Source organism: Talaromyces amestolkiae, assembly GCF_001896365.1.
Source record: "Talaromyces amestolkiae strain CIB chromosome Unknown scaffold14.1, whole genome shotgun sequence".
NCBI lineage: Eukaryota > Fungi > Ascomycota > Eurotiomycetes > Eurotiales > Trichocomaceae > Talaromyces > Talaromyces amestolkiae.
The window spans coordinates 148,378-165,244 of NW_024468050.1; the positions used below are offsets into that span (position 1 = coordinate 148,378).

The 16,867-nt window shown below is 47.0% G+C and overlaps 6 protein-coding genes across 6 annotated transcripts; 4 read left to right on the top strand and 2 right to left on the bottom strand.

Annotated features, from left to right (window-relative positions):
* Positions 1 to 5,278: 5,278 nt before the first annotated feature.
* On the top strand, positions 5,279 to 6,801 carry BHQ10_007021 (uncharacterized protein; the record flags this gene model as incomplete). The annotated part of the gene is made up of 6 exons (XM_040879672.1): positions 5,279 to 5,396; positions 5,528 to 6,240; positions 6,290 to 6,379; positions 6,427 to 6,546; positions 6,607 to 6,623; positions 6,675 to 6,801. 6 exons carry the CDS (start codon positions 5,279 to 5,281, stop codon positions 6,799 to 6,801), a joined length of 1,185 nt encoding a protein of 394 aa, XP_040735525.1.
* A 965-nt stretch (positions 6,802 to 7,766) lies between these two features.
* Positions 7,767 to 9,110, bottom strand: BHQ10_007022 (uncharacterized protein; the record flags this gene model as incomplete). The annotated part of the gene is made up of 7 exons (XM_040879673.1): positions 7,767 to 7,911; positions 7,978 to 8,393; positions 8,453 to 8,603; positions 8,656 to 8,672; positions 8,724 to 8,777; positions 8,829 to 8,888; positions 8,949 to 9,110. The coding sequence occupies 7 exons, from the start codon at positions 9,108 to 9,110 to the stop codon at positions 7,767 to 7,769; spliced, it is 1,005 nt and encodes a 334-aa protein (XP_040735526.1).
* An 824-nt stretch (positions 9,111 to 9,934) lies between these two features.
* BHQ10_007023 (uncharacterized protein) lies at positions 9,935 to 12,561 on the top strand (the record flags this gene model as incomplete). Its single annotated transcript, XM_040879674.1, has 9 exons — positions 9,935 to 9,941; positions 9,997 to 10,383; positions 10,440 to 10,537; positions 10,598 to 11,440; positions 11,494 to 11,580; positions 11,632 to 11,893; positions 11,943 to 12,180; positions 12,230 to 12,422; positions 12,472 to 12,561. The coding sequence occupies 9 exons, from the start codon at positions 9,935 to 9,937 to the stop codon at positions 12,559 to 12,561; spliced, it is 2,205 nt and encodes a 734-aa protein (XP_040735527.1).
* A 518-nt stretch (positions 12,562 to 13,079) lies between these two features.
* On the top strand, positions 13,080 to 14,238 carry BHQ10_007024 (uncharacterized protein; the record flags this gene model as incomplete). The annotated part of the gene is made up of 2 exons (XM_040879675.1): positions 13,080 to 13,599; positions 13,655 to 14,238. The coding sequence occupies 2 exons, from the start codon at positions 13,080 to 13,082 to the stop codon at positions 14,236 to 14,238; spliced, it is 1,104 nt and encodes a 367-aa protein (XP_040735528.1).
* A 379-nt stretch (positions 14,239 to 14,617) lies between these two features.
* Positions 14,618 to 15,016, bottom strand: BHQ10_007025 (uncharacterized protein; the record flags this gene model as incomplete). The annotated part of the gene is made up of 3 exons (XM_040879676.1): positions 14,618 to 14,700; positions 14,765 to 14,876; positions 14,972 to 15,016. 3 exons carry the CDS (start codon positions 15,014 to 15,016, stop codon positions 14,618 to 14,620), a joined length of 240 nt encoding a protein of 79 aa, XP_040735529.1.
* Positions 15,017 to 15,468: 452 nt separating this feature from the next.
* On the top strand, positions 15,469 to 16,699 carry BHQ10_007026 (uncharacterized protein; the record flags this gene model as incomplete). Its single annotated transcript, XM_040879677.1, has 3 exons — positions 15,469 to 15,609; positions 15,667 to 16,324; positions 16,377 to 16,699. The coding sequence occupies 3 exons, from the start codon at positions 15,469 to 15,471 to the stop codon at positions 16,697 to 16,699; spliced, it is 1,122 nt and encodes a 373-aa protein (XP_040735530.1).
* Between the last annotated feature and the right edge of the window lie 168 nt (positions 16,700 to 16,867).

Genomic DNA, 16,867 nt, shown 5'->3' on the forward strand with positions numbered 1-16,867 from the left:
GGTGGCGAGGGTTGCCGAAGTTTCAGCGACAACAATTTATCGGATTTTGCCTGGGAAACAGTGAAGCAAGACGACAAATAATCAAGAGAGGTAATCGTCGAGAGGCCAGAATTAGTTGTGTCGATTGCTGTTGTTGTTGTCGAAGGTCGAGTTGATGATTCACACCGCCCCTGAAGTATTTGCGATGGGAGATACAAGACGGTATGAACAAGGGGGACGACGAAGGGAACCCGAAATTAAAACACCCGCTATTATGAAAAAGAACCAAATGAAACCAGATGAGTCATTAGAGATACGTTGATAGTATCGTTGGTGGTGATGGACGAGGGAGAAAGAGAGAAAAATGATGGATGAAATGAAAGAGTGGAGGAGAGAGAGTGAGACTGGGACTGGCACCGGACTCGGCGAAGGCGATGGAAAGGGAAGCGTGGTTGGAGGGGGTCGGACGGGTAGATAATATTAGCAATCTCTGCTTTTCGGATGAGGACCGACTGGAGTCTTCGGTGGCGGACTCAACACTCAACCAGCTGATCGCAAGAAAAATTAAGGCAAATACTCGAATAATAATGGGATTGTTCAGTATGCTTTGCAGGAGTATTTGCACACGGTTCATGGAAGGAAAAAAGAAAATAGATGAGTCCAGAAATCAGGATGTCGGGCCGCCACGATGAAACCAGGAGACAAAATAATGTACCTTTCGTCCTTAGTAAGCATGGCACCATAACTACACGCTTAGTTAGATGCGCTGTTTGATGACTAGCTAGTTGTTTACATAGTATTATCATCTACAATTAGATTTGAGTAGCGGGATAGCCAGTGAATAGTGCTTTTTTTTTAATCCTATTTTGATCACAACACGATCACCGAATCTGAATGGTCCGTTGGCTGGCTGACTCGTAGTTCGAAGTCGCCACATTGTAATTATAGAATCTTCAGGCTGTCCCTGATCACCTTGCCTAGTACATCTATGGCTTTTGTACTAGAAATCCGGCGTCAAAATCCATACCATCTTGCAATTATTGATTTATGCCACAGTCATTCAAGGTACTTACACCAGAGTCAGAATTATCTAGAGAAACAACGCAATCCGAGTCAGCAGATACTGTATTGGTATGGTAATCCGCTGACATCTGGCCAATCATAAAACTTCTGACGCATCTACCCGAGACAACACGACAATACGTGCTACAGCATGGTATGATTACTCCGCACCCAACCCCTCAATTCAATGCCTCCAACACAACATCTACCCTCCTCTTTAGGCAAATACAAGGTCACCTGAATGAGTCTCAGGAAAAAGTCCTTGATTTTCTTGATGATAGCATCCCGATATGCCTACAATTTGGCGATCGCATCACGGAGGGTGGTTTATGTGTTACGTTTGATATCACCTGATAGGATGATACCTTACTCCGAGTCATCGCAAGCATGCAGCACTTGACAAATTGCCGACGATCCTAGATGACTAAAATATTGACGGGATTGAGTTCCAAAGTGCACGAGACCAGTATACGCATGGAACAGTATGCCATTACATCACCATATACCCTGGAAATGTGTTTCACAAGAATCTTGAATGATTAGACACTTCACACTACAGTGAATGCAACGTCCGGCAAAAGTATCTCGGCAGATCGACTCTAACCAGATTAAACGCACGATGCACAGACAGAACAATGATAGGCGGGAGGGACTCTAGAAACAAAACAAACCAGACTTAAGCTACCTCTCGGAATTAATCCAATCTTCAGCTCGATCTAACCACGAGTCGATTGACGTCTCGAATCTGACTGGCTGCATAGTGATTAGGGTTGTTGTTAGTGGCATCTAAGATTAGAACGGCGGCTATTCTGTGCCTCTGGCTGGTCTGTCACGGCTTGCCGATGTGGTCGACCTACATCTTCTATAAACAGATCCGACTATCAACTACAATCTAGACTCTTCAAGACTGCTGGACGTGTTTTATTTTTGTTTTGTTTCAACTCCTGATCTTCTAGACTGACATTTACTGCATAGGCGCCATCTGAGACTGGCGCTATGGAGAGTCCTATTGGTTTGCATCCCATCTCGTTTGAGGTTGAGGGTTATTAATAGCTCTTGCTGCATGTGAAGATTGCTGGCTACTTTATTGAGATGACGGCGCGTCTGGATTCTGGACGCTGCATGTGTCTGTACCGGACTGCTGGGATGGTCTAATTTTACACATCGCTGGCAGACGCACATAGTCATACACCTTGGTATAGACAACTCAGTGCCGAATGTGAGTGAACCTAGGTCTCATCTATTTTTCGCTCTACTACAGATCCATGGCATCAAAATACCATGCAATGGCAGTAAGCCGACGATCCTTCGCAATAATAGTTAACTCATATACAGGCACTAGCATCCAGCACAAACGACCATTTACTGAAATCGACCACATACAGAAGCACCTTTGCCCATCCCTTAATAGCATTGCGTACTAAGTAACCAACCAAACATAAATTAGTACGCGCAATAAGTATTGATTGACCCTATATAGCATGCATGATACAGTACGACGAAATAAGTTTCTGCACCCTTGAGCGGGTATTATGGGTACCGGGGGAGCTCCGGACACTTATTTCATCCCACTGCATACTCCGTTCCTACTGAAAGAGGAAACTTTTACCACGGCGTCGATCCGACAGGTCGTCTTCCTTTGACCGTGGGAACTGGAAACCGGCTAACGCTTAGTACGTACCGCTGGATGAGGGTGAAAGAGACGGTGGCCGCAGATCATCATTCTGAAGATTGACGTTTTGGGCATGACAGCTTTGTGCCTGTACCGCATCTACTACAGTCAATTCATGTTGTGTTGCTCCACATATCATACTCTGCTGTACGGACTCCTGAGCAAGTGTGATGACATGCCCGGAATTAAGGATTTACCCCTGAGTCCCTGAAAATCAACCCTGATCCTCCCACAATGGCACAAACACTAACGCGGCCATGGCCGTTATGCTTAATAATGGACAATATTCAATCAACCAACTAAGTTAGTTAGCTGATTATATTAATATGCGTAGTGAGCCAACGACGAAGTCACATCGTGCTCCCGAATCAATGGTATCGGTGCATTATCCAGAAGAGGACGGGTGATCGATGATGAATTCGTGCTATGTCCGAGCGAGGCGATTGGAGTCAATTCATAACGACGAAGCTCGGAATAACACGAGCTGTTTAACATCTGATTATACCATTGCGGCAACGACTTTGGAGAGTTACCCAAATATACATGTACATGGATTCTTAGAAGAATCACTTATCTTCGTATCTGTAAGAAATGGAAGCAGCCGGTGTCCTGCCGGCTTGGCAATGATCCATCCGCTCGATTCGTGAAGTGAGGCGATTTGATTTCATGCACGTACCAAAGACGAAGGTTGACGTTCGTATGTGGAAATGTTCTAGATTCTAGAATCAGGTTTGGTTTTCGATGGTCTGACATGGAGTAAGCCACTTGCCACTTGAGCATACTGATAATCTTCTAGTATGTACGTACTGTACGTAAGTACGTATCTTAGATACGTACTCCGTACATACGTAGTACTAAGACGGAGCAGTATTAAGGGTTTGAGTTTGCGATATTAGCAGGGTGGTGCCAAGTAAGCTTGATGTAACAAGCTTGAACAAAGCGAGTCACTCAGATGAAGTAACGGCGCTTCTGGTTCTCTAATCAATAAAACAACACCCCCATAACCCGTGTGCTACCATCGTAACATCGAAGGAATCTTCATACTTCGTAATATTCCAGAACACATCAAAGAAGCTCTTTCTGCACTTGTACCGGTTCGTCATGTCCTCCTCACCCTCCAAGCCAGGGTTCGGATTAGTGCCAATAGTGTTCCCAGCGTTGCAGCACTGCTAAATATTGCCCAACGAGGCATGGTACGTCCGCTAGAGTGGCTAGACTTATTGGCTCTACGGAGCTGCCGGTGGGTAGACCAATTGAATGGCTGAAATTTCCTGATTTAGGGTACACTAGATCACAAGCAGACTAGCTGAGGTTGCGTTTGCACGGACCATGTACATGCAAGTATTATGTGTCTGCACTAAAGCCTAGTGCGTGTATCGTTTTGTATTGCCGTATTCTACGATACTCGCCCGTCTGTCAAAGCTCTCCTGGTTTGGTTTCTTTTTCTTCGCCATGGTGTGTCGCCGAGCCTCGTCTAACGTCTTCATCTGAACAGCAAACTCATGGATCTAGCTCTGAAATGAAATTATTGAGAACAGCGCGATGTATCAGCAAAGTGTATACTTCCTCTCAGCTGATCGGTTGACCCCTATTGTCTGGTAACGGAGTCCAACTCCGTATGGATGAGTGGATGTTTGCGCCCCATCTGAGAATCGCTAGTCGAGCCCACGTCCCCTCCCCCAAACCCAATGTTCCAATGTCTGCTCCTCTGTAGCTGCCCCCCTTCTTTTAGCTGCTTAGCACTTCGAGTTGATTGGCTTGGATGCATTATTTGTTCATCTGGCTTGAGTCTTCGAGTTCAATTCGATCAATCGATCGATTATTCTTTGTTACCGAATGCTTCGAAATCCGCCTGGCTACCAGAATCAGAACTGTACAGTATTGCTCATACATCCGTATGTTATTTACTTGTGGCTTTCCGCAAACTCACTATAGTACAAAGTAACCACTGCCAAGTCGTCAGGCAATCCAAGTGACGGCAATACGGTAAGGTAATAACAATACGCACCGAACAGACATTCTTCGGGGAATAGTGCGCACTGAGTGGTCCTCCAGCGAGCCAGTCGCCGTCGTTGCCAGCAGCCGCCGTCCCGTGATTGGGCGGCCCCTGCTCACTAAGCGACTGAGCAGTTCTGCTGGTCACTGCGTTTCTCCCAGTCCCATCCCGACTTCCTGTGTTTCCAGTTCCACCCTGACAGCGCCGCCGCCCGCCCCCCAAATTCCTGTTCATTGCTCTCTGTGTTGCTCACCCTCCGTGTGTCCTGTGCTGTGTGCTGTGTCGCTGACTGATTGACCGACGACTTCGTACCGACTGGTCTAACAGTCCCTTGTCTCTCAATTCAATCCCACACCTCCACTCAGTCGTCCTTCAACGTCTCCTGCGTCGTGTCCAACTGTCCATACTCCATAGGGGATTTGATCTCGCCGACCTTGATCCGTCGCCGTCGTCTGTTCATTCGTGCTCCTTTGTGGTGGTCAATTGCTTTTCTTGTCTCCATCTCCCCCCTCGCTTTTTTCAACACCCACGTACCCCCAAATCGCCCTCGGGGTTTCTTGCTTGACACAATGGCGGCCGATATGAGCGGCGAGCAGATGCAGGCTAAGATTACAGCAGCCAGACGCGAAGCAGAGGGTTTGAAGGATAAGATTAAACGCAGAAAGGATGAGCTCGCCGACACGACCTGTAAGATCACCAATTTCAATCGCAAGAAAGATGACCGTTTGACTTGCGGCCCGTCCCCGATCTGTTTCGGAATTAATCAAACACACCTATCTTTCCGTATGTCTACATTATCACTAACACCAATGATCTAGTGCAACAAGTTGCAATGAATAACACCGATCCTCTCCCGCGCATCGGCATGAGGCCTCGTCGGACACTCAAGGGCCACTTGGCCAAGATTTACGCCATGCACTGGTCTACGGATCGACGACATCTCGTGTCGGCCTCGCAAGACGGAAAACTCATCATCTGGGACGCTTACACAACAAATAAGGTGCACGCCATCCCCCTACGGTCGTCATGGGTCATGACCTGCGCGTACGCTCCCAGTGGCAACTACGTCGCCTGCGGTGGTTTGGACAACATTTGCTCTATTTATAATCTTTCCGCCCGTGAAGGTCCAACCCGTGTCGCACGCGAATTGTCCGGCCACTCCGGCTATCTTTCATGCTGCCGATTCATCAACGACCGACGGATCATCACTTCGTCCGGAGATATGACCTGTATGTTGTGGGATATTGAGTCTGGATCAAAGGTGACCGAATTCGCCGATCACCTCGGCGACGTCATGTCTATTAGCATCAACCCTACCAACCAGAACGTCTTTGTGTCTGGTGCTTGCGACGCTTTCGCCAAATTGTGGGATATCCGTACTGGCAAGGCTGTGCAGACCTTTGCTGGCCACGAATCCGATATCAACGCTATTCAATTCTTCCCAGATGGAAATGCTTTCGGTACCGGTTCCGACGACACCTCCTGCCGCCTGTTCGATATTCGTGCGGATCGCGAACTCAACACCTATCAGGTAAGGAACTCGCCTGTTTATAATGACCTCCATACTAATGTGTCTACAGAGCGACCAAGTCCTTTGCGGAATCACATCCGTCGCCTTCTCCGTGTCTGGACGACTTTTGTTTGCTGGTTATGATGACTTTGAGTGCAAGGTATGTCGCCGCGTTGTATTTTCGCATTCGCTTGCTTACAAATCTAGGTTTGGGATGTCCTTCGCGGAGACAAGGTCGGATCCTTGAGTGGGCACGAAAACCGCGTTAGCTGCTTGGGCGTAAGCAACGACGGTATCAGCTTGTGCACTGGATCATGGGATTCCTTGGTATGTTCCATCGCTTCGTTTGGTCTACTACCCACTTGCGGTTTGCTGACATCCTGATAGCTTAAGGTGTGGGCCTGGTAAACCGATGCGCTAGCCATCGAATTTTGATCGAACGATTCGTCCGATAGTTATGACTTGAGCCAAAAGCAGTTTGCCTGTCTCCTTTTGTACGATACTATTCTCTTGACCTCGACCGCCAACCACGTTGAATCGTTTACCACAACCATGATAATGTACAAATCGCCATCGCTTTAGTCATCGACTTGGATACAGCACGATTTACTGGATTGGACCCACGGACTCGAGTGTTGTACCTCTTTTATACTCCTTTTTTTATGCTACCTTTGACGTTAATGGTCCCCCCACCTTCAGCGACATCTTTCATCGGCCGTTTACTCTTCTCGCTTTTTGGCCATTTTGTGTTGAATGTTTCCGCCTTTCTTTTCTATTTATATACTATGCCTTTGGGAAGATGGAGCTTCCAGTTCGGGTTTGATGGTACTATCGTGTGTCTTTTGTATGTTTGATTTGACAGCTTTCTCCCGGCAGCGAGACATGGATGCTTTTTCTTTTTTTTTGTCAAGCTCAATTTTCGAATAACTCTTCACGTCGACTTTTTTGATTCTTCAACCCCTTCTTTACCCTTTTTACTGATTTTCTTGACGTGTCAATTGCTCTCCGGATGAGTGCAATTGACAGGCCTTTATTTTGTCTCTGGCAACGATCCAAGAATGTAAAAAAAGCACGATCTGACCTCTCGATTTTCACTTTCTTCATCTCAAATGTGTTTTCTGGTTCGTTGCAAATTTTTTGATGTTCTATTTCTCTTGGAAAGTGGAAACTGACCGAACTGTATTTTGAGGGTTGTAAGTGATTGAGAAAGGAAGTATAAGATGTTGATTGAAAGAGCTGTTTTTCTATTGTTTTGATAAGGAGGTGTGTCGGTGTGTGATAAGAGAGAGGATGGAAGGAGAAGACTAGGACGGAAAATCAATCAGCCAAGTCGTTCAGCTAAGCTGCTAATGACAGATTGATACATGTGATCCTGTGGACATTCCTGGGGTTGATTTTCTCTTTTGTTCTATATCCTTGATGCGTTATATTTAGATCAATCACGCAATGGCTATTCTTTTTCTTTTCTTATCTTTTGAGTCCAATACCAAGTCCGAAATGGAATTATAGTCTGCATCATTAATCATTAATTCAGACCTTTGATAAGATTATACCTCCTCACGCTGCCCATAGGTAGCCGACAACCTCAAATCCAAATACTCCTTTGCCGTCATCGAGCTCCTCTCCTTGAGTGAGCCAGCACCACCCCCAAACCCAACTCTACTCGCCTCTTCGCCGGCCGCAGCAACCAATCTACTCGGCACAGGAGGAACGAGGTTACAATCATTCAGCGGATGACAGAAAAACACAACGCTATACCTATCCACGGGCTTCTCATCTGCAGAAGCCGATGGGGACCGCTCAGCAAGCGGGAACACGACGCGGTGAATAGTCGATTTGAGTAGCCCATTAGTCCAGAAACTGAGCATGTCGCCTATATTGATTAGAATGGGCGGGAAATCGTCTTTATTCAGAGTCTTTGAGGCGTCGGGCCAGATGGGAACGGGTGCCCATTTCTCGTCTGCGGTGAGGATCTCGAGACCTGGTTGACCGGGTCGTTGGAATAGGAGAGTGATTGTGCCGTAGTCGGAGTGTGCACCGGCGCGCACGTCGATGTCGTGTTGGTAGCTGGAGGAGGCTGGGGAGTTGATGGATGGATAGTACAGGAAGCGGAGGATGCAGCCTGTTGAGCCGCGAGTGGCGTCGTGTCGGGTTACGAAGAACTCGGGATCAATCTGTTCAATCAACGTTCATATTGATGCTTTTTGCAGGGCTTGAAGACAAGGGGAAGTACCTCCAGTCCGAGCGCGAGGAGACGCATTACGCGTGCAGCTGTTTTGTTGCATAAATTCGTGAAGTGCTGGATATCGCCTTCATGGGGCTCCAGGGCTGGGGGGAGTGGTTGTTGGAGTTTGCCGTCTTTGAACTCGCCAAAGTTGAGGGCTCTATTCTATGTCAATGACTAGACGGAATAGGGAAATGGCATTTTAGTCATACTCTTTGAAGTCGCCAGTCTGTTACTCGTCTATTAGCACACGTCAAGCAGTCAGTTTGCAGGTACGTACCCTTTGATGCTCCGGATCTAAAATCTCAGAATGCATTCCGGACCATCCTCGATTCTAAACTCCTCGTCAGCAAAATGCTCCAACTCAAGGCGCAATCTGACATACATCCGTCCTTATACGGCACTTTTCCTTTTCCTCGTTGGGCAACGCAAAGAATTTCTTGGACTACACACCACCCGTCAGTATACCATAGTATCTATTCGAAGGGTCCGAATCAGTGCTTACTAGATCGAAGGAAGAATCGACCTCGGCCGCTGAAAAATCACTTCCTTTACCGTGAACATAGAAAAATCCATATTTGATGGCGGCATCGAGCATGTCCTTCCCAATGGCCGGGTTGAGGGGATCGGAGATGTCGATGATGGGGAGCTGGATTGGAGTTGCCATTTTGCGTTATACTGTAGACTGGCTAGGTACAAATCTATACAAAAAAAAAAAGAGGAAAATTGAAGGTCTTTATGTTCTTGGGTATGCGGGGAACCGGAAGATTAGAAGTGGGCCGATTGATGATAGTGATACGGAAACGAATTTATTTTCGATCAGATACACCCTATCTCTATATCTTGGCTGGGTATAGTCACGAGTGTACGACAGATGGCTGAGGCAGTCATTGGGCCCTTCGGAGCTCTCCGCATTCGTCCTTTGCTTATCGTCCCAGGGGAGTGGAAGCGAATACCGAATTGAGTATTGTCATTGAGATGACTCATTGATTGATCGGGGTGGGTATCGATGTTTTGAGTCAATATAAGACTTGACACCTATTGGTCTTTTGACATTGGCAGTGGGCATGTTTTAGTGATTCTGGAAAGTATCTTATACAACTATTATCTCGTCGATGTCTGCGAACAGATCACGTGCAAATCGCAAGCCGATAGACTAGCATGGTGAGATTCTAACTATATTAGGACTAGCGGATATTGCCCCGAAGGGTGGGCCTGCACCTTCCTAAACAGAGACAGTCAAACTTCTATGGAGTCAAGCCTCAGCCTAAAGTCCTAGCTCCTCCATATTCCATAATTTCTGTTGTCAACATCCTCACAGCTTGCTTGTGGCTGATTGGCGTGACTCTATTTCCTAATATTCAGCATTGAGTCCGACAACTCATCCGATCAGCGCTCACTCCTGAATATTAGGGGCTGCTCGGCTCTCACGCACTGCGGCGCCCGCATTCTAGAAAAATACGCACTTTAAAGCTTCTAGCTCTCGTCATCATGCCCCGTACGTCCAGCCCAATTGCCCCCATACCATTACACATCTCTCTAATAAATACCAGCTGTTCGTGCGCTAGATGACTGGGCTACCAGCCGTGCATATACCCTCGCTCTCTCCAGCCTTAAAGGAACCGTCATCGGCATCGATGCCACCTACTACCTCCACCAACACCTCCACCACCCGTCTACTCGCGAACCGCTTCTAATTGCCCTCGGCGGCTTCCCCTTTGCGCTTCGGGCGAATATCGAGCGGGAGCTAAAGGAGCTCAAGGAACTGGGCATTGGCTGCGTTTTCGTCTTTGACGGTCTTCAATTCGGTGTCGAGGATTCGCAGAATCGTGTCCGGAACGATTCCAGGCGGGCTGACTCTGCGCGCGCGTTTGAGCAAGCTTGGGACTTGTATGATCAGCAGCAGGCTGATCAGGTGGTTGATGCTTTTAGCAACGCGGGTACGTTGCTCGTGAATTGAGGGTTCGAATCGAGTCGCTAATACTGCTATGAACAGGCAACCCCGAGCCAGTCGAGTTCTACCGATTCCTGCAACGAATTCTTTACGAAAATGATATCGACTTCTTTGTAGCTCCTTATAGCGCTGCCGCCCAGGTATATTTCAATGGTCTTGCAATTGATGGAGGAATCTTGCTGACAGTCATAAAAATACAGCTCAAGTACTTTGAAAGTACACCAAAACCTTTCGTCGACTTTGTCTGGGGATCGACCGATGTGTTTCTCTTTGACGTTGAAAAAGTTATTCTCAAACTCGACCTCGACGCCGGCCAATTCCTCTGGATATCCAAGGAAAACTGCCGGGAAGAACTTGGCCGACTCACGAACGAGCAGTTCCTTGATTTCGGCTTGTTGCTAGGCTCTCGGTACCTTCGCACATTTCCTCCGTTCGAAAATTCAACTTTCCCGGGAAAGCCATGGAATATTCGCGATGCACTGAATATTTTCAACGGCGCTAACCGACATGCCACCACATTATGTTCACAGTTCGAAGAGGACCGTCGTGTGCAGGACCTTCAATACCTTGACCGCTATAAACGAGCTTATATGTCGATCAAACATCATGTGATCGCCGATAACGAAGGTCGTGTTGGTCCTTTAGAACCAGAAACGGCCCCATCGGACGTGCATGAGTTGCTTGGACAGCGTCTACCAGAGGAGTTGTACTACTACATCGCTAGGGGTGTTTTGGGGCCCAACATCCCCAACTATTTAACCACCGGCCAGCTTACTGTACCATTGCCATTTGGTGTGGAAGACTCTGAAGTGTACCGTCGTCTTGCCGGTGATTCACTCATGCCAATTCGCGAACAAGCTGTTGGTTTGCTTTCCAATTGTCTTCATCGTTTCTATCAGACCAAGGTCATCAATGTGCGACTTTGGCATGAAGAGAACTCAACCCGCACTATCAATCTCAAAACACTACCCTCAGTCAGAGATTCTATTCGAAGCTGGAGGATCAGTCATAAGCAGTTGCCGACTGAGTTGGCTAACGTTCAGGTTTGTTTCACAGGGAGGTTCACATTGATTGGAAGCATATTGACGTCAAGCAGACCCCTCGCGGATCGCTAAAATTTGCTGCTGAGAGCTTGACAAACCCTGCATTTGTGTCAAAGACTTTTTCTTCTAGGGAATCTGCCGTAAGTGCTTTCACACCGTACTTGAAATACATTACTAATTCACGTTAAAAGGCGCTCTCTTCGGAAGACGAGATCTTACATCAGACCCTTTTAGTATTCTTGCAGCTTCGCGGCTACGTGAATAGCAGGCATGAGCTCACAGACTGGGGAAAGTGCTTTGTTGAAGCAATCAAGACACTCGACTCAGCCAATGCTTCAGTCGATTCTCAGACGTATGAATCTGTTTTTACTGCCGTCGAGATGCTGCGCATGGGAGTTCTAGGCCCTAGCAATTGGTTCCCACACCACTCAGGTGGTCCAATGCGGGGTTCAGGTATGCTATAGAACCTTGTCTGACAGACATGGGGGCTAATGAGTTATAGACGAGGACAAATCTTTCAACCTTCTCATCTCGCGTGTCGCATGTATTGGAAAGCTGAAGCACAAACCAATTGGGTACTCTGGACCGCTCAGTCGCCAGCTCCTTTCTTTTCGCTCTCTGATCTCTGCTGTTCGACGAACTTTGAGAGAGTTAGTTGAAGTAGTCCTTACTTCGATGCTATTGAGTGGCGAGGTGGACCGGAAAATTGGCAGCGAAGGATTGACATCAATCAGTTATAAGTGAGTTTGATTTTTGATAAGCAAATTTGCTTATACTAACAAGCACTAGGTTGCCGTTTGTCGATGATAATGATTGCGGACTCGGCATCGCAGTACGGACTTATCTTGACGACCTACTCTACCAACCCGATTCATCGTCACCCAAGACTCGCGATGAGGTTAGGGCCAAGGGTAAAGAGTGGTTCCAGCATAGTGAGAGTTTCGAAGACAATCTGGATGCTGCTTTTACCTTATGGGATGCGGTATGTTAACGTTCTTATATAATTGAGGATGGCGCTGACAATGTGACAGGTTTATGCGGCTTCTCAAAATGCACCGAAAGACTTCAAAACGACAAAAGTATGGGACGATGCTAATAAATGGCTGGCTCGCCACCGATGAGCCAGGCAATAGCAGTTCTCACTGACTGAGATGGCATCAACACCTTGTAGGGCACGTCGCTCGCATCTATGGTAATTATGTAACATATCATTACGCATAGTAACGACGGAGGAAAGAGGAAAAGACGATACCAAGCGACGCTTCCCTGAGTATGTCGGGCGGAAATATCGTTATATATGCAGCTGCATATACAGATCGGATACTCCGTACAACCATAGCCAATAGATAATAGCCTAACCCTTGGTTAGAAGTTGAGTAAACATGAAACTGGCTGATGAATAATGTGCTAAAGAGCGGCTGTATTAGTAATTACCATCAATACAAACTTAACTAGAGCTGCGGCAAAAGGCAACGTTGCGGAAACTCCAGCTGTCCTTAATTACCAAGCTTCAATCACAAATTTGCAATATTTGGGTTCCTTTTGAAATTTAATCAAAGGGTGCTTTCAACAAATCCTCATTCATCTAATATTATACTCAAAACACATATTGCTATATCGTTGACCGAATAGCATCAATATGGCTCGTTTGAGCTTCATCTTAAGCAGCCTCGCGCTGTTCATCAGCATCGTCAGCGCCGCATCCTCCGTCCTCGACCTCCTCCCCTCCAACTTCGAGGACGTCGCCATCAAATCCGGAAAACCCACACTAGTCGAATTCTTCGCCCCCTGGTGCGGCCATTGCAAGAACTTAGCTCCCGTCTACGAAGAATTGGCACAGACATTCTCCTTCTCCGATAAAGTGCAAATCGCAAAAGTCGATGCCGATGAGCACCGCTCCCTGGGCAAGAAATATGGCGTTCAGGGTTTCCCAACGTTGAAGTTCTTTGATGGCAAGAGTGATACCCCTACTGAGTACAACGGTGGAAGGGATTTGGAGAGTTTGTCGGCTTTTATTACAGAGAAGACTGGCATTCGGCCCAAGGCTGCCTATCAGCCTCCCAGCAATGTGCAGATATTGACTGAGTCGTCGTTCAAGGACGTTGTTGGGGCTGCTGATAAGAATGTTTTGGTAGCTTTTACTGCTCCTTGGTGTGGACGTAAGTTTTTCTTGGTTTCTGGGAGCTGAATGATACTAAGGTTTGTGCGATATAGACTGCAAGAAGCTTGCTCCTACCTGGGAAGACCTCGCCAACGACTTTGCGCGCGACGAAAACGTGGTTATCGCCAAGGTCGACTGTGAAGCCGAGAACAGCAAATCGCTTGCCAAAGAATTTGGAATCCAGGGCTTCCCCACGATCAAATATTTCCCTGCTGGCTCCTCGGAGGCTGTTGCCTACGAAGGTGGTCGCGCCGAGAACAACTTTGTGGACTACATCAACGAGAAAGTCGGCACTCACCGCGTCGTTGGCGGCGGTCTCAACGAGAAGGCTGGCACTATCCCCACGCTCGACTCGCTCGTGGCCAAATACGTGCCTACCAAGAGCTTCGCTAAGCTTTCCGACGAAATCAAGAAGGCCGCTAAGAATGTGCAGGAGCAGTATGCTCAGTACTATATCAAGGTTACTGAGAAGCTGAAGGAGAGTGAAGGATACGTCACCAAGGAGTTCAACCGGTTGTCCAAGATTGTGTCCAAGGGTGGTCTTGCGCCGGAGAAGCTTGATGATTTGATTTCTCGTAGCAATATTTTGCGTCAATTCTTGGGTGAGACTGAGAAGGAGCCTAAGGATGAGCTATAGATTCGTCTTGGTCTGATGCGCTTACGGTCCGAGGCCGTTCAGTGATATATTTCATGGTCCTCGAGTCATTCGGAATGGGCAGGATATGGCATTGTTTATCGTTGTATAAAATTTATGATTAAGAGATTGAGACAGACCAGAATGATACCTTGCAATAGTAACATTAAATCGAAGCATTAGAAAATGTACATGTTTATCATATGTATGTCTGGGTAGAAAGCGAAGAGACTGTTTGCAGTGCCGCAGTTGAATTATAGCTCATTCACGTCTAACATTTTATGTCAAACAAGGCTTCACTGCATAGAGCCCAGCTCATATCATCAACCGCCGATACTATGCCTTGCATCCCTCCTTTTTTTTTGAAAAAGAAATGGAGGGATCACGACTTCGACGCTCCCGCATTCTCCTGTACTTCACCCAACGAAGCCTCAAGCTCATCTAGCCGTCTAGTCATATCATCCACTACAACTGTGTTAGCAAATGATCTTGATGAGAAGAGAAGAAGAGAAAGAAGAGCAAGACATACGCTTGCCAAATATCTCGGTAGAAACACCGTCGAATTTGTGCTGTAGTTGGTCGAGAAGTTCATCGACAGCAGCGGCGAGTTCGGGTGCGCCTGTGGAGGGTTCTGTTGGTGTCTGCTTTGTTTAGTATAGTATCGTACAAGGCTAGGTATTAGAGCCCAAGATGTTTGAGTTCAGGGTGTATAACAGGGAAATCATGCTGAATGTACCTGTATTTGAGCCCCTGATGGGGAGTCTTTGATGTCTGTTGACATGGTGATTGATTTGTATATTGATCGGACGTTGTGATTGAACACGCTAGTTGCTCACAGCGCTCGGCCAGTCCAGCTTTGGTGGTTGTATCAACTGATTTCAAATAAGATGTATTTCATCAAGCAGCGTATACAAATGCAACTTCTATACTTGTCCAGGTTGGATCTGGTTGTTCCCGTATAATCATCCATGGATCTATCTCTGAGCTGCGCTAGTCTAAAATAGGCTAGCGTTTACTGTTATCGCTGCCAGTCCATATCGGTTATAGCGTCGTACTGCTAAATCTTAAAAAAATTATTTGCTCCAATTTGAGCTTCCGTTTGTCAGTCGAGTAACTCTGCTTGATTACACCGATCACTGCGCACACTTCTTATTTCTTTCGAGGCTGAAAACAGAGGGTAATAAGTTTTACCAAGTATTATTCGCATACGAAGAACAATCAAAAAAAAGCGAAATGGTGAAGAAGAGCAAGTTGTTCGCGGCGCTCGACGCCCATAAGGGCAAAGATTATGAGAAAGAGCGCCAGAAGAAGTTAGCAAAGGCCGCTGAGAAGAAGAAGAAGGCCCAGAAGGGAGAATCAGAGGAGGTCGAGGAGGTATGCCGTTCAATCCTTCATGCAAATCGATTGCCTACGCTAATGTGTGGTTTTCAGGCAAATGTAAAAGCTACCAAGGATGTCGAGGCCAATGACGAGGAAGAAGATGCGGAAATGGGCGGCATCAAACTCGCAGAAGACAACGCAGAAAGCGAAGAAGAAGAAGATGATGATGAAGAAGAAGAAATCGAAGGTGAAGAAGAGGAAGAAGATATACCACTCTCAGATCTCTCCGAAGACGAACGAGCAGATGTCATCCCCCACCAACGTCTTACCATCAATAACTCCGCCGCCATCAACGCCTCTATCAAGCGCATATCATTCATCACCTCCCAAACTCCGTTTTCAGAACACAATTCCCTGGTTTCTACAGATGACATGGACGTTCCCGACCCCAACGACGATCTCACTCGCGAACTTGCGTTTTACAAAGTCTGCCAAGCAGCTGCAATTGAGGCTCGTCGTACTTTGAAAAAGGAAGGTGTGTCTTTTACCAGACCGACCGATTATTTCGCAGAAATGGTCAAGACGGATGAGCACATGACCAAGATCAAGAAAAAGCTGTTTGATGAGGCAGCATCCAAGAAGGCGGCGGCCGATGCGCGACGACAGCGTGATCTGAAGAAGTTTGGAAAGCAGGTGCAGGTTGCCAAGTTGCAGCAGCGCCAGAAGGAGAAGAAGGAGACGCTAGAGAAGATCAATAGTTTGAAGCGGAGTACGTCCTTCTTTTTTGTTGTTCATATGTCTGTCAATCTAACATATCGCAGAACGTAAGACCGAATCAACCGGCCCCACCGATAATGACAACGACCTCTTCGACGTCGCCATTGACAACGACAACAAGAAGTCCTCTTCCTTTGGCGGAAAACGCGGCGGCAAAGACGCAGCTGGCGGCGCAAACCCCAAGCGACAAAAGAAGGACGAGAAATACGGCTTTGGCGGCAAGAAGCGATTCGCCAAGTCCGGCGATGCCATGTCGTCGGCTGATCTACGTGGATTCTCGGCTAAGAAGATGAAGGGCGGCAGTGGTGGTGGTGGTGGTGGTGCGAAGAAAAGGCCTGGGAAGAGTAGGAGAAATGCTATGAAATGATAAAAAGTAGTCCATTGGTTTTGTCTATTTACAGGAAGAATTTAGTTGTTCTCCTGCTTTTCACTGTCATACATAGTATCATGTCTTTGGGACCTGGGAAAAAGGAACCTGGCGTCAGGGAGTTGAGTCTTTATTGATATAATAAGACTGAAGTGTCTTTTGTCAAGT